Genomic DNA, 16,644 nt, shown 5'->3' with positions numbered 1-16,644 from the left:
GCTGAATGGGTTCGAAAACAAGACCTATATATATGTTATGTTGTCTACAAGAAACCCACTTTAGACCTAGGACACATACAGACTTAAAGTGAAGAGACAGAAAAAGATACTCCTTGCAGATAGAAAAAGAAAGCTGGAGCAATACTCAACAGATAAAATAGACTTTAAAATAATGACTTTATAAGAGACAAGGAAGATCACTACATAATAATCAAGGGATCGATCTAAGAAGATATAACAATGATAAATATTTATATACCCAATATAGAAGCACCATGATACATAAAGCAAATGCTAACAGCCATAAAAGGGGAAATCAACAGTAACACAATAATAGTAGGGGACATCAACACCATATTTATACCAATGGACAGATCCAGACAGAAAATAAGGAAATAAAAACTTTAAATGACACAGTAGGCGACACTAGATTGATATTTATAGGAAATTCCACCTAAAAGCAGAATAGACTTTCTTCTCAAGCAATAGAATGAACATGGAACATTCCCCAAGAGAGATCCCACCTTTGGTCACAAATCAAGCCTTGGTAAATGTAAGAAAACTGAAATCATATCAAGCATCTTTTCCATTCACAATGCTATGAGATTAGAAATCAATCACAAGAAAAAGAATACTAAAAAATGCAAACACATGGGGGTTAAACAGTACTAAATAACCAAGAGATCACTGAAGAAATCAAAGAGGAAATTAAAAAATACATAGAAACAAATGACAACGAAAGCACAACAATCCAAGCTCTGTATATTACTGTGTTAGTTGCTCAGTCATGTTCAGTTGTTTGCAACCCCACTGACTGTAGCCCACCAGGCTCCTCTGTCCATGGAATCATCCAAGAAAGAATACCGGAGTGGGTAGCCATTCCCTTCTCCAGGGGATCTTCCCAACCGAGGGATCAAACCCAGGCCTCCTGCATTGCTGGAAGATTCTTTACTGTCTGAGCCAACAGGAAAAAGCAGTCCTAAGAAGGAAGTTAACAACAATTTAATCTCACCTCAAGAAACAGGAAAAATCTCAAATAAACAATATAACCTCACACCTAAAAGCAACTGGAGAAAGAAGAACAAAAGCAAATCCCAAAGTTACTAGAAGGAAAGAAATCATAAAGATTAGAGCAGAAATAAATGAAATAGAGAAAAAGAAAATAATATCAAAGATAAATAAAACTATAACTTGGTTCTTTGAGGAGATAAAATTTATAAACCTTTAGCCAGAATCAAGAAAAAAAGGAAAGGATTCAAATCAATAAAATTAGAAATGAAAAAGAAGAAATTACAACTGACACTGCAGAAATGCAAAGATCATAGCGACTATATTGGATAACCTGGAAGAAATGTACAAAACAACTTTCCAAGACAGAACTAGAAATAATAGAAAATATAAACAGACCAATCACAAGTAATGAGATTGAAAGTGTAATTTAAAATCTTCCAACAAACAAAAGCCCAGGACCAGATGGCTTCACAGGGAAATTCTATCAAGCATTTAAAAAAGAGCTAACACATCCTGCTCAAACTCTTCCAATAAACTGCAGAGGAAACAACATCTCAAACTCACTCTACAAGGTGACCATCACCCTGATACTAAAACCAGACAAAGATATCACAAAAAAGAAAATTACAGACCAATATCACTGACATAGACACAGAAATTTGCAACAAAATACTAACAGAATATAACAACAGATTAAAAGGATCACATCATGATCAAGTGGGATTTATCCCAAGGATGCAAGGATTCTTCAATATATGCAAATCAACCAATGTGATACACCATATTAACAAAGAATAAAAACCATATGCTTATCTCAATAAATGCATAAAAAGCTTTTGACAAAATTCAACACCCATTTATGATAAAAAAGAAAACTCTCCAGAAGGTGGGCATGAGGAGAACCTACCTCAGCATACTGTAGCCATGAAATTAAAAGATGCTTGCTCCTTGGAAGGAAAGCTATGACAAACCTAGACAGTGTATTAAAAAGCAGAGACATCACTTTACCAGCAAAGGTTCATATGGTTAAAGCTGTGGTTTTTCCAGTAGTCATGTACAGATGTGAGAGTTGAAACATAAAGAAGGCTGAGGCACCTGAAGAACTGATACTTTTGAATTGTGGTGCTAGAGAAGACTATTGAGAGTCTCTTGGACAGCAAGGAGATCAAACCAATCAGTCCTAAAGGAAATCAACCCTGAATATTCATTGCAAGGAAACTGATGCTAAAGCTCCGATAATTTGGCCACCTGACATGAGAAGCCAGCTCACTGGAAAAGACTCTGATGTTGGGAAAGACTGAAGGCAAAAGAAAAAGAGGGCAGCAGAGGATGAGATGTAGATAGCATCACTGATTCAATGGACATGAGCATACTACAGTCCATGGGGTCATAAAGAGTTGGACATGACTTAGCGGCTGAACAACAACAACAAACCTCAACATAATAAACCCCATAAACAACAAACTCACAGCAAACATCATTCTCAGTGGTGAAAATGAAACCATTTCCTCTAAGTTCTGGAACAAGACAAGGAGTCCACTCTCATCACTGTCATTCCACATAATTTTGGAAGTCCTAGCCATAGCAGTCAGAGAAGAAATAGAAATAAAAGGAATACAAATGGGGAAAGAAGTCAAATTGTCACTGTTTGCAAATGACATGATAACTGTACACAGAAAATCTTAATGATGCATCTGAAAACTGCTTGAGCTCATCAATGAATTTGGCAAAGTTGCAGGGCACAAAATTGATACATAGAAACTTATTGCATTCCTATACACTAACAATGAAAGATCACAACAAGAATTTAAGGAAACAATGCCATAACCACTGCAACAAAAAGAATAAAATACCTAGAAATAAACCTACCTAAGAAGACAAAAGACTGTACTCAGAAAACAATAAAGCACTGATGAAAGAAACCAAAGATGACACAAACAGATGGAGGGATACACCATGTGCTTGGATTAGAAGAATCAATATTATGAAAATGACTATACCACCCAAAACAATCTACAGATTCAATGCATTCCCTATTAAGTTACCAATGGCATTTTTAACAGAATTAGAACCGAAAAAATTTACAATTTGTATAGAAACTTAAAAGACCCTGAATAGCCAAAGCAATCTTGAGAAAGAAAAGTGGAACTGGAAAAATCAAGCTCCGTGACTTCAGACTATACTGTAAAGCCACAGTAATCAAGACAAAATGATATTGGCACAAAAACAGAAATATAGATCAATGGTACAAGATAGAAACCCAAAGATAAACTTACAAACTTGTGTCACCCAATCTATGACAAAGGAGGTAAGAATATACAATGGAGAATAATCTCTTCAATAAATTAGTCCTGGGAAAACCAGATGGCTACATGTAAAAGATTGAAATTATAACATTCTTTAACACCATATTCAAAAATAAAATATAGGAAAAACACTCTTTGATATAAATCACAGAAAGATCCTTTTTGACCTATGTCTTATAATAAAAATAAAAACAAAAATAAATAGGACCTAATTAAACTTAAAAGCTTGTGGACAGCAAAGGAAATGATAAACAAGATGGAAAGATAACCCTCAGAATGGGAGAAAATATTTGCAAATGAAGCAACTGACAAGGATTAATCTCCAAAATAAACAGCTCATGCAGCTTAATGTCAAAACAAAAACAACCCAATCAAAAAATGGGAAAACCTAGATAGACATTTCCTCAAAGATGACATACAAATGGCCAAGAGGCTCATGGAAAGATGCTCAACATCACTAATTATTTGAGAAATGCAAATCAAAAGTACAATGAGGTATTACCTCACACTGGTCAGAATAGCCATCATCAAAACAAATCTACAAACAATAAATGCTAGAGAGTGTGTGGAGAAAAGGGAACCCTCTTGCAGTGTTGGTAGGAATGTAAATTGATACAGCCACTATGGAGAACAATATGGAGGTTCCTTAAAAAACTAAAAATAGTTTGTCATATGATCCAGCAATCCCACTACTGGGCATATACCCTGAGAAAACCATAATTCAAAAAGATACAAGTACCCTAGTGTTCATTGCAGCACTGCTTCCAATAGCCAGGACATGGAAGCAACCTAAATGTCCATCAACAGATGAATGGATAAAGAAGACATGGTACATATATGTAATGGATTATTACTCAGCCATAAAAAGGAACAAAGTTGAGTCATTTGTAGAGATGTGGATGGACCTAGAGTCTGTCATACAGAGTAAAGTCAGAAAAACAAATATTGTATATCAATGCATGTGTGTGGAGTTTAGAAAAATGGTACATGTGAACCTATTAGCAGGGCAGGAACAGAGGCACAGACGTAGAGAACACACATGTGGATGCGGGGAGGGGTGGGGTAAGGGGAGGGTTTGACAAATTCAGAGATCAGTAATGACATATATACACTACCATGTGTAGAACAGATAGCTAGTGGGAACTGCCGTATAGCACAGGAAGCTCAGCTTGCTGCTCTGTGCTGACATAGATGGGTGAAATAAGAAGGAGTGGGAGGAAGGTCCAAGAGAGAGGGGATATATATATATATCACATATAAATGATTCACGTCCTTGTACAACAGAAACTAACACAATGTTGTAAAGCAATTGTAGACAATTTTAAAAAAAGAAAAAAGGAACAAAAGGGGAGAGGGCCCAAATCATTAAGATTACAAATGAAAATGGAGAAATTACAACCACACCACAGAAATACAAAGGATCATAAGAGACTACTACATGCAACTATATGCCAACAAAATGGATAACCTAGAATAAATGGGCAAATTCTTTAAAAGGTACGCTCTCCCAAAACTAAACGAGGGGAAAATAGAAAAAAATGAACAGACCAAATACCAGTGCAGAAATTGAGCCAGTAATTTTAAAACTTCCAAGAAGCAAAAGTCCAGGACCAGATCGCTTCACAGGTGAATTCTACCAAACATTTAGAGACGAGTTAACACTTATCCTTTTGAAGCTACTCCAAAAAATTGCAGAGGAAGAAGCACTTCTGAATTCATCCTCTGAGGCCACCATTATCCTGATTCCAAAACCAGATAGATATCATACATGCAAAAAGAAAACCACAGGCAAATATAATCAATACAGATGCAAAACTCCTGAACAAAACACTAGTAAACCTACTCCAACAATACAGTAAAAGGATCATACACTATGATCAAGTGGGATTTATATCAGGGATGCAAGAATTTTTCAATATCAGCAAATCAGTCAGTGTGCTATACCACATCAACAAACTGAAGAATATAAATCATATGATCATCTCAAAAGATGCAGAAAAAGCTTTTGATAATAGTTAACATCCATTTTGGATAAAAATGCTTCAGAGAGTGACCACAGAAGGAACATATTATCTCAATGTAATAAAGGTGATATATGAGAAACCCACAGCTAACATCACACTCAACAATGAAAAGCTGAAAATATTTCCTCTAAGATCAGGAATAAGACAAGGAGGTCCACTCTCACCACTTCTTTTCAGCATAATTTTGGAAGTCCTAGCCACAGCAATTAGAGAAGAAATAAATAAATGGAATCCAAACTGCAAAAAAAGTAAAACTGTCACTGGTTGAAGATGACATGATTCTGTACATAGCAAATCCTTAGTATCCTAAGATGCTACCAGAAAACTACTAGGGCTCATCAGTGAATTCATAAAGTTGCAGGATACAAAATTAATGCATGGAAATCTGTTGCATTTCTATACACTAACAACAAAAGATTAGAAATTAAAGAAACAATTCCATTTATCATCACATCAAAAAGAATAAAATACCTAAGAATAAATCTACCTAAGGAAGCAAAAACTTGTATCCTGAAAACCATAAGACACTGATGAAAGAAAACAAAGATGATGCAGACAGATGGATAAACATATCATGTTCTTGGATTAAAAGAATCAATGTTATGAAAATGGCCATACTAGCCAAGGCAATCTACAGAACTAATGCCATCTCTATCAAATTACCTATGGCATTTTTCATAGAACTAGAAATCTTTATGGAAACACAAAAGACCCTAAATAGTCAAAGCAATCTTGAGAAAGAAGTACAGAGCTGGAGGAATCAGTTTCCCCATCTTTAGACTATACCACAAAAGTACAGTCATCAGAACAGTATGGTACTGGTGCAAAAACAGAAATATATCAATGAAACAAGATAGAAGGTCCAGAAATAATCTTAGGCACCTGTGGTCAATTAATCTATATCAAAGGAGACAAAACTATATGATGGAGGAAAAATATTCTCTTTTATAAATTGTTTTGGGAGAACTGAACAGCTACATGTAATATAATGAAATTAGAACATTCTTTAATAGCATACACAAAATAAACTCAAAATGGGTTAAAGACCTAAATATAAGACCTGAGAGTACAAAACCCTTGCAGGAAAACATAGGCAGAACACTGACAAAAATCATAGCAATATTTTTTTTGGCCCTGTCTCCTAGAATAATGAAAATAAAAACAAAAATAAATGGTACCTAATTAAACTCAAAAGCTTTTGCACAGAAAAGAAAACCATAAACAAAATGAAGACACAATCCATAGAATGGGAGAAAATATTTGTAAATAATGCACACCACAAGGAATTAATCTCCAAAATTTGCAAACATGCAACTCAAAAAAAAAAATCAAAAACTGAGCAGAAGACATTTCTCCTAAGAAGACAGATGAATGGCAAACAGGCACATGAAAAGATGTTTACCATCACTAATTATCAGAGAAATGAAAATCAGAACTACAGTGAGACATCACCTGAGACCAGTCAGAATGGCCATCAAAAAATCTACAAACAATACATGCTGGAGAGGATGTAGAGAAAAGGGAAGGAATTCGCCTACAGTGTTGGTAATGTGAAATGAAAGTGTTAGTCCCTTAGTCATGTCTGACTCTTTGCAACCATGAACTGTAGCCTGCCAGGCTCCTCCATCTATGGCATTCTCCAGGTAAAAATCTAAGAGTTACCATGTGATTCAACAATTCTACTTCTGGGCATACATCTAGAGAAATTCATGATTTGGAAGGATACATATACCCCAGTGTTCACTGCAGCACTGTTTACAATAGCCAAGACATGGAAACAATCTAAATGTCAACAGATGACTGGATAAAGAAGCTGTGGTTTGAGATGGTGTCACCTGGAACTTGAGCCAACTGCACAAGAGTATTGGAGGTCTGGTGGGAGACCATGGCCAAGAACAAACTAATAGAGCAGAAGTCTAGGAATGTATTCCACATAGCCAGCCAAAAAAGCTTTAAGGTTAAAAATAAAGCAAAACCAGTTACCACTAATCATAAGAAGATAAACATTGTTAATGATGAAAAAGTTAGCAGAGTGAATAAAGCTTTTGTAGATATGCAAAAGAAACTTGCAAACTTCTCAAAAGGCCTTTCCCTTGAACCTCTGCAGAAACAGCTGATTTGTCAGCAGTGTCATGAAAACAGCAGTTAATGTCAATGAAGCTACAAGATTAATGGTTCAGTTGTAATACAGTGGTGGTGCATCAAATTTCCCCAAAAGACCAATCAATTAAACATTTTATACAAAAAGAAGATGTGGTACATATATACAGTGGAATATTACTTAGTTCTTAAAACGAATGAAATAACCTCATTTCATTGCAAGATGTATAGAACTGGAGATTATCATACTAACTGAAGTAAGTAAGAAGAGAAAGACAAATATCATGATATTCTATTACATGAGAAATCTTTTAAAAAGTTATACAAATGCTTTTACTTACAAAACGAACAAACTCACAGAAGTAGAAAACAAGCCTGTGGTTACCAAATGGGAAAGGTAGCGGAGGGACAAATTGGGAATTTGGGATTGACATAAACACACTACTATATTTAAAATAGATTACCCAACAAGGACCTACTGTATAGCACAGGGAACTCTGCTCAGTATTCTGTAATAACCTAAATGGGAAAAGAATTTTGGGAGGGATGTTCAAGAGGGAAGGGACATAGATATACCTATGACTGATGAATGTTGATGTTTGGCGGAAACCAACACAAACTGTAAATCAATTATCCTTCAATTAAAAATAATTTTAAAAAGAATAGATATATATATGTATGTATCACTGATATAAACAAAAAGCAATGAATAAAAAGTAATCATAAGGGGGGAAAAAATGTGACCCAAACTCCAATTTATTACCACAGCAGTGTTCTTCTTACCCAGTTTCATGCAGAGATGAAACCTCCCCTAGGAATGATCTGTTGTCAAGAGAGAAGGGAGACTTCTGACATCCAGCAAGAAGGGAGGAGATCAGGAGGTGTTCTGCGGGGGCGCTGGGGTGAGGAGAGAGATTCAGCAACTTAAAGGCTATTATTGAAAACCTGTCTCTGTGTTTTTCCTATAAAATATTAAGGTCTATCATTTTGTTGGGATTTTACCTTTTTCTAACTACCAGTATTTGATACTTTATTAGGGAAGGACAGCTTGTAGGCAAAGTGCCATCCAAGTAAGCCTTGAATGATGAGTGGGAGTTTGCCAGGCCCTGGGGTAGGCTAGGATGGGGTGAGCCCAGACAGAGAATTCTAGGCAGAGGGCAGTTCACCTGAGTGCATCCACAGAGCGCAGGTGGCACGTGGAGGCAGGGATGGACCATGTCTAACTGCTGCTCGTCAGCTGTTAATCGTCTGTGAGCACTTGGTGCTTGTAGCACTGCCAGTCTTTTAAATGATGTTCTGAAGCTCACAGTGAATGTGTCTGCTTCAGACCTTAGGAATGCAGGATAAATGATAGATCGTGTGAAGCTAAAGGTCACCTGGAGTCACTGGCAGCAGTGCAGTATTTATTGCAAGGCCCACCAAGGGTCTTCTGAATTGTCTGTGGCCGAAATCAGCCTAAGTCTTCACCAGATGAACTGGTTGGACATTTCCTATGCCTTATGAGACCAAGATGGTTTTGTGCTGTTGAGTTGAGGAGGAAGCATAAAAATCTGAGGAGATTTGTGAAGTTTGTTAAAATAATCACTACAATTACAACCACTGTAATCATCCTCCAATTAAAATAATTTTTTTTAAAAAGAAAAATAAACCACTCCATTAATTGAACGTGTAAAAGTAAGTGTATGCAAGCTCGGGCCTTTATGTGTATCACATATATGATTTATATCCAATGTTCAGATGAGGAAAGGGAGGTTCAGAGGGGCTAGTTACCCCTCTAGTCCTGTTTTTAAAGGAGGCCGGGGGATAAACTGCCTCTTATTTCATAGCTGATCTTTAAGAGGAAAGAACACCAGAGAGATTTGCCAAGTTTTGCTTTAAAAAGACATGTCTGTCAAACTTGTAGGTGGAAACTGAGACCAACGTCCTGCAGGATGGTTCCCTCATCGACCTGTGCGGGGCCACCCTGCTCTGGAGGACGGCGGATGGCCTCTTTCACACCCCAACCCAGAAGCACATCGAAGCGCTGCGGCAGGAGATCAACGCGGCGCGACCGCAGTGTCCAGTGGGGCTCAACACCTTAGCCTTCCCCAGCATCAACAGGAAAGAGGTGGTGGAGGAAAAGCAGCCCTGGGCGTACCTCAGCTGCGGCCACGTGCACGGCTACCACAACTGGGGCCACCGCAGCGACACGGAGGCCAACGAGCGGGAGTGCCCCATGTGCAGGACTGTGGGCCCCTACGTGCCGCTCTGGCTCGGCTGCGAGGCGGGCTTTTACGTGGACGCGGGACCGCCCACTCACGCTTTCACCCCTTGCGGACACGTGTGCTCAGAGAAGTCTGCGAAATACTGGGCTCAGATCCCGCTGCCTCACGGAACTCACGCCTTTCATGCCGCCTGCCCTTTCTGTGCCACGCAGCTGCTTGGGGAGCAGAACTGCATCAAACTGATTTTCCAAGGTCCAGTTGATTGATGCCCTCAAGAGCCAGCGACGACTTTATTAACAAGTTACTGTGAAGATTTTGCCACTCACTCTAGATTTTACCTTTTTATAATGCCGTTTATTAGGGGGAGGGGGGATCCTGAAGCTAGGAAGAAAGAGGGGCACGGTGATGAAACATGCCAGGCATTGACCATAACCGTGGTGCGTTGCATGCTCAGAACAGCGGCATCATCATTGAAGTGTGCTTGATTAAACCGTAATACCTTTGTAACAATTGGATTTAAAATGCCATGCTTTCATTTCAACCTTGGGGTTTCTTTGGTAAACTGAGACAGGAGTTTAAATCCTATTTTAAAACTCCAGAAGAAATGTATTCAAAAGTTGTTGGCTCTTAATTGCAACCTTCGGAGCTGTGTGGTGTAGGTTTTAGTCATGCCCTATCTGGAAATACTTAATACAGGTTAGAATCTGACTAGATACCAAGAGTGGCTCTGTAAGATGATGTTGGGGACAGGAGACCTTAAGTACAGGTGGTTGTTTTGAAATCTGCGGCTTTTGTTATTTTTCTTTTGAGGGGAGGGAATATGTTGTCATTTTTTTTTTTTTAACTTCAGTGGCATTTAATTACTTTATACACACATTCATCAAATCCCTTGGCATTTCAAACAAAGAATTTTCTATAACTTTTTGGTCTGCCTTTTGTTATTTTTGATCTGCCATGGTCTGTGTCCCTGATAACTCATCTTGCATGGGTAGAGCTATTTGGTTGATTAAAATGTAACTCTTATTAAACATTCATTAAATGAGGGTGATTATTGCAGCAGGAAACATGGCCCAGGTTATATAATATCAAGTTCATTTGCTTACTGAATAATTGAAGAGTAATTAGAAATAAGGTTTTGCTCTTTAAAACCACTTGTTGGGGTTTCCTAAGTTTTTCTTAAGAAAGCCAAAATTCTGTGAACTTAAAAGCAACATAACACAACGATGCAGTCAGTTTTGTTCGCTCCCCTTCTGCCATCTGTCGCCTTCCACTGCAGCTTACAGAGCCCTGTAAGTTTTGAAAATGTTTGCAAATCAAACTAAATTTAAATGTAATCATTAGATACACAACACCAAGTGGTACATCTGCAGAGAGCGTTTGAAATTCCTGATTTCAAGAGAGCAAATGAGTGTTTACTGAGGAATAATTAAATCAGAATTTCATATGAGCTCCACCAGCCCTCTCTGTTAGTTTCATTTCATTTTTGAATAATAATTCTTGGATGTTCGTTCTCTGTGCTCTGTACCAGTGTATCACCATTCTCATGATGCAAAGAGCCTTCAGGACATGCCCCTGCCAGAGCTGGCTGGGATGAAAGATTCCTGCCACACGGAGCAACTTTGTTTAAATTAACATCCTCTTAAATTGACCATTGCAGATTCGTGCCGCATTTTTTTAACCTTTGTAAAGATAAATAATTTATATGATTCTAATATACTGTATTCCTGTTCTAATTGGATTTTTCCGTGGTTTGCCTGCTAGCAAATATTTTGCCTATTTTCATTTGTTCTAACCCATTTTGAAAGCCCTTTTCCTTAACGTGATAAGATCTATTCATCTTGATTGCTGCTGCTTAAGTTGATTTAATATATAAAAAGTTCAGCCTATAAGTTTTCAAATAGCTTTACTTTTTAGTGGAGATTATTGTTTATCATGAGGTGGTTTTGTTTTGGTAATTTTTAAGTGCTGTGAAAATCCAACAACAGTCCCCTTATTGATAGCTTACTGTATTCTGTATAGCTTGCTCAACCTGCAGACAGAGAATGAAAGAAAAAAATGAAATTGCCTAGAATAGCAAATGCCTTTTGACATACCCAGAGTCTCCCATGGTTAGCTTTTACAAATGTGATCTGTGCCACTTTAGGCTCCACAAAATGATGCAGGTAGCACACAGTCCCTTTTCTTGCCATATGAAGAAGGTGATTTGAGGAGTCTTGATACCCTAAAATGCATCTTGTAAGATAAATAGGTAATATCTAGCCTTTCTAGATGCAAGACTATCAAAAACTTTTTTTTCCCCAAAAAGTTACCATCTGATATAATTTTCTATTTCAAGGACTATAGAAGTTAAAGTCTAGTACTTCTACATATGCAGCCTATGCCCCAAAATAGTTATGTTCCAACTTGAAAGCTTTGACATTTAGTGAACTTGGGTAAGAAATTACAAGCTCTTGGAACGGGTAACGGTGACCCACCCTCTGTTATTGCCACATCTTTTCTTCTGACTTCCAAGTGAGGTTCCCTTTCCCCTGCGTGGGGAACCACAGCCAGGTCGCACCTCTGTAGAAGGAAGCCAGGCTCGTCTTGGCACTTCCAGTAAGATCTTTTAACGTTGATAAATGAGACTCCCCCTACCCCCCATATTTGAGAGCAATTTCATTTGTGAGAATAAAGAACTCTAGCTCAGAGTAGAGTCATATAGTTCAGAAAAGGTAACTTCTCAGAGGTCATGCCTGTTATTATGTCTTGCTTGACATCACATTCAAGGACAGATCCCACTTCCCAGGTGTATACATAGGAAATTGCAGACCAATTATCCTGATCTCAGCCTGACCAAAATGCCTTTTATGACTACGTTTCCAGAAAAACCCCAGTGATGTATTCCCATAGTTTTCCACCCCACCCCACCCCCAATTGTTTATGCCAGTTTATTACCAAAAAAGAAGAAAAAGAAAAAAAAAAAGTTCAGAGTTAATGAGATACAACTCTGAATATTTTTCTAGCCTGGAATTTTTTTTTATTATCACTAATCGGTGCTGCCAGGCCATGCATGCTGCAACTCTACATTTTCCTTATTTGGTTTTGCTTTTTGCAAGAAGGGCTACAGTTCACATGGCAGAGTAAGTATTATGCTTTCTGTGTTTTTTTCTAACTGTAGCCCAAAAGAATTAAAATCTTTTAATATAAATAGCATATTTATCATTCCTTGATAGTTAATTATAGAGTTTGGTACCTTTGTGCCTCAGGGAAGCCACGTGACATAACTGGTTATAGAATTTCAGGGCTAGGGTTTAAAGAAAGGAGAAAGCCATTGGAAAAATGATGGGCTCCATTAAGGAGACTAATGAATCTGGATGCAGAAATATGCCAGGAACTGGCATACACATGATTGTAGTAGAATTTATTTCCAGGATCAGTAAGGAAATTATTTTTAAGTTATTACATCTACTATATTAGCAAAGTTGAGGATAACTCTTCTTCATAAAGCTTCAGTGCTTTGTTTTTGCTTACATTAAAAAAAATTTTTTTTTTCAACCCCTGCTGTTTGGGAGCTCAGTATTGTTATTTGGGCACTTTTTGAGGGTTTAAAAAGGAGCATGTTTTCTCCTTCTTAATTTAAGTGTAACATAGGTTACAAAGTTGTTACCTACAGTTCTATGATTTTGATCAGTGTTCCTTTTTAAATCCATTCTGTTCTTTGGATTTAAAGGATATATGATCACAACCTTGTTAATGCTGGCTAAAAAACACTTGTCAGCTTCATGCAATCCTGCCTTGTAACAGTGGAATTTCTGATAGACAAACAACAGAATCTTGATTTTAAGCCGGATCCAGCTCTGTTCTTTTGGCTGTAGCTCTTACATCCCCACAGTTTAGCCTTCATGGGCAGAGGGTATGAAGTTCCTCCTTGAGTGCTAGAAGGAGAGCATGGCTCTGTTATCATTTCTTTATGACCCAGTCAAAGACCAGTAAGACAACTCCAGAACCTTTCTAAAAGAATGTAAGCATTATTGAAGCAGTAAAACAGAAGGTTCAGTATTTCTTTTTAGTAAAACTAATATCCTCTCAAGTTTTCACCCTTATGCAGAATCCCTAGAGGAAGATAGGGAAAAGCAAATATTTTTCCAGTTCTAACTATTTCTAAACAAACAAAAACTCGATGAAAGGGAAGTTGTTTCTTTTTAGCTGAGATGACAGATTGTTTCTCTGTATTAAATAGTCTAGAAGCTAAGAGGGTGGTCATATTTACCATGTATAGTGTTATGAGCAGTTAAATTTTATGGATATATTTGTAAAACTGTTCTTTTATATTTCATGTCAAATTGAAAAGTTTATTTCTTCACTATTGTATCTGTGGAAATACAAGCCATTTTACAGGAAAAAAATCTTCAAAAACTATTAAATGGATCTCGGTATCTTTTTGAGTCATTGTCTTCATCAGACCGTTCAGTAGGAAGTATATATAACAGTAGACTTGACTTCTGCATTTTTCAAACTTTCAGGTTGATCCCAAACAGTTGAGCTGATCATTGTTTTATATTCTGCACAATACCTATTTAAATCTAGATTCTGAAAATCTCAATTTTTTTTTATTTGAAAAATTCCATTGGTGTTTATATTTGTGGCATTATATCATGGTCAAATCTAACTTTCAGGAGCATTTAACTTGGCCTGTAGAGTTAATAGATTTTCTACATGGCCACTATAGTCACATTGCTACCTTTTTGATAATCTTCACTTACTTTTTAACAGCATAGCATTATGTGTAAGCCTCCAAGAAACTAGTATGTCTTTTCATAACAAAAGGTCTTTATGACAGTTTTTTTTCCCTCACCACATTGATATTTAAGGAGTCTTAAAACTCCAATACTTTGGCCACCTCATGTGAAGAGTTGACTCATTGGAAAAGACCCTGATGCTGGGAGGGATTGGGGTCAGGAGGAAAGGGGGATGACAGAGGATGAGATGGCTGGATGTCATCACCAACTCGATGGACATGAGTTTGAGTAGACTCCGGGAGTTGGTGATGGACAGGGAGGCCCAGTGTGCTGCTTTTCATGGGGTCGCAGAGTCGGACACGACTGAGTGACTCAACTGACAACTGACTAAGTATTGTTGAAGGAAATAGATTTTTCATCCCCCCCCCACCAAAATACACATTTATATAGGCATTTATTTCAGGATTAAGTATTCTAACACTTTAGTAAATCTAAAATGCCATGTGGTTATAGAAAAACATAACCAGTTACAGTTGTGAGATGCATTCCATTTTACAAGAGTGTGAGAACTATTCAGTGGGGAAAGAAGAGTATTTAACAGATGGAGCTGGGATAACTAGATATTTGATGCAAAAGAATGAAGTTGGACCCCTTCCTCACACAGTATACAAAAATTAACTCAAAATGGACAGAGCAAAAACTATAGTAGAGTAAACCTTTGTGACCTTAGTCAGTGAGTTCTTAAACATCAAAAACACAAGCAACAAAAGAAAACAAATTGGACTTCAAAACTAAAATATTTTGTGCTTCAAAGGACACTGTCCTTTACACTTTGTCAAAAGTAAAAAGACAACCCATACAATGGAAGAAAATATTTGGAAATATATCTAATAAGGAAATAGTATCCAGAATACCTGGAGATCTCATAACTCATCAAGAAAAGGACAGATGGTCCAGTTTAAAAATGGTCAAAAGATTTGAATAGGTATTTTTCCAAAAAAGATACAAATGACCAATAAGCACGTACACATTACCAGGAACAATAGGTATCAGAGAAATGCAAGTGAAAAGCCAGAAAAATACCACTTCATACCCACTGTGAGAGTAGCAAGGGAAGAACAGAACCTGACTCCTTATTGGATCTGTTTCACTTTAACCTTTGCTCTCCATTGCTTTTGTTACTATAATCACTGAAAGGATGTTGTCTATAAGCTGTAAGCATACATAATGGCCTGCCCTGGGAAACCTGCCCCTCTGCCCAAGAAAGTTTAACTAAGGTACCTTTGTTTGGCTCTGGGGGAAACATTCTGACCTTGCCCACTTGTGAAAGGTTGCAGGAAAAAAAAAGTTATCCCAGCCTCTCCCCCCACTGCTGGCTAAGCCAGAAGATATTCTGCAAGGCTTATGGCATTTTTTACTTCCTCACCTTGTCCGTCTCTTTGTTCTACAAAAGATACTAGCATCCAGACCCTGATAAGACTAGAAACACTTGTTCCATCTTCTCAGATGCCCGGCTTTTAGAATAAAGTCACTGTTTGTTCTGTTCCTTGCCTCAATAGCTCATCTCCTGATTATTTGCCTGTCATGTGGTAAACAGACAAAGCTTGGATTTGGTAACAAGCTAAAATCAAAAAGACAGTAAGAAGTGTTGAGAATGTGTTGAAAAAAATTGGAATTTTCATGCACTGTTGGTAGAATTATAAAATGGTACCTGGTGGCTCAGATGGTAAAGAATCTGCCTGCAGTGCAGGAGACTAGGGTTCGATCCCTGGGTTGGAAAGATCTCCTGGGGAAGGGAATGGCTACCCACTCCAGTATTCTGGCCTAGAGAACCCCGTGAACAAAGGAGTCTGGCGGGCTGCAGTCATGATTTTGCAAAGAGCTGAACATGACTGAGTGACGTAAGCACTCACACAGCACCCACTTTGGAGCTAACAGTTTACAGCTACTCAAAACGTAAAGTAGACAGTTACCCTGTGACCCAGCATTTTCACTCCTGAAAAGTGAAAGTGACTCAGTCGTGTCCAACTCTCTGTGACCCCACGGACTATGCAGTCCATGGAATACTCCAGGCCAGAATACTGGAGTGGGTAGCCTTTCCCTTCTCCAGGGATCGAACCCAGGTTTCCCTCATTGCAGGCAGATTCTTTACCAGCTGAGCCACAAGGGAAGCCCAAGAATACTGGAGTGGGTAGCCTATCCCTTTCTCCAGCAGATTTTCCCAACCCAGGAATCGAACTGGGGTCTCCTGCATTGCAGGAGTATTCTTTCCCAACTGAGC

At 37.9% G+C, this 16,644-nt stretch overlaps 2 protein-coding genes across 5 annotated transcripts in view; both read left to right on the top strand.

Annotated features, from left to right (window-relative positions):
• PELI2 (pellino E3 ubiquitin protein ligase family member 2) overlaps positions 1–14,060 on the top strand; it is a 202,226-nt gene extending 188,166 nt beyond the window's left edge. For all 4 annotated transcript variants that reach the window (XM_043918931.1, XM_043918930.1, XM_043918932.1 and 1 more), the window contains one exon: positions 9,345–14,060. In XM_043918931.1, coding sequence (XP_043774866.1) covers positions 9,345–9,911 — 567 coding nt within the window. In that variant the 3' untranslated portion in view covers positions 9,912–14,060. The remainder of the gene's footprint in view (positions 1–9,344) is intronic.
• Positions 7,103–7,861, top strand: LOC122704355 (ribosomal biogenesis factor-like). The gene has a single exon (XM_043918934.1). The coding sequence runs from the start codon at positions 7,227–7,229 to the stop codon at positions 7,488–7,490; it is 264 nt and encodes an 87-aa protein (XP_043774869.1). The 5' UTR covers positions 7,103–7,226; the 3' UTR covers positions 7,491–7,861.
• Positions 14,061–16,644: the final 2,584 nt, after the last annotated feature.

The sequence above is a fragment of the Cervus elaphus genome, chromosome 12 (assembly GCF_910594005.1).
Source record: "Cervus elaphus chromosome 12, mCerEla1.1, whole genome shotgun sequence".
NCBI lineage: Eukaryota > Metazoa > Chordata > Mammalia > Artiodactyla > Cervidae > Cervus > Cervus elaphus.
Note: the sequence above shows the minus strand (reverse complement) of the source record. Positions and strands in the feature narration are given on the sequence as shown.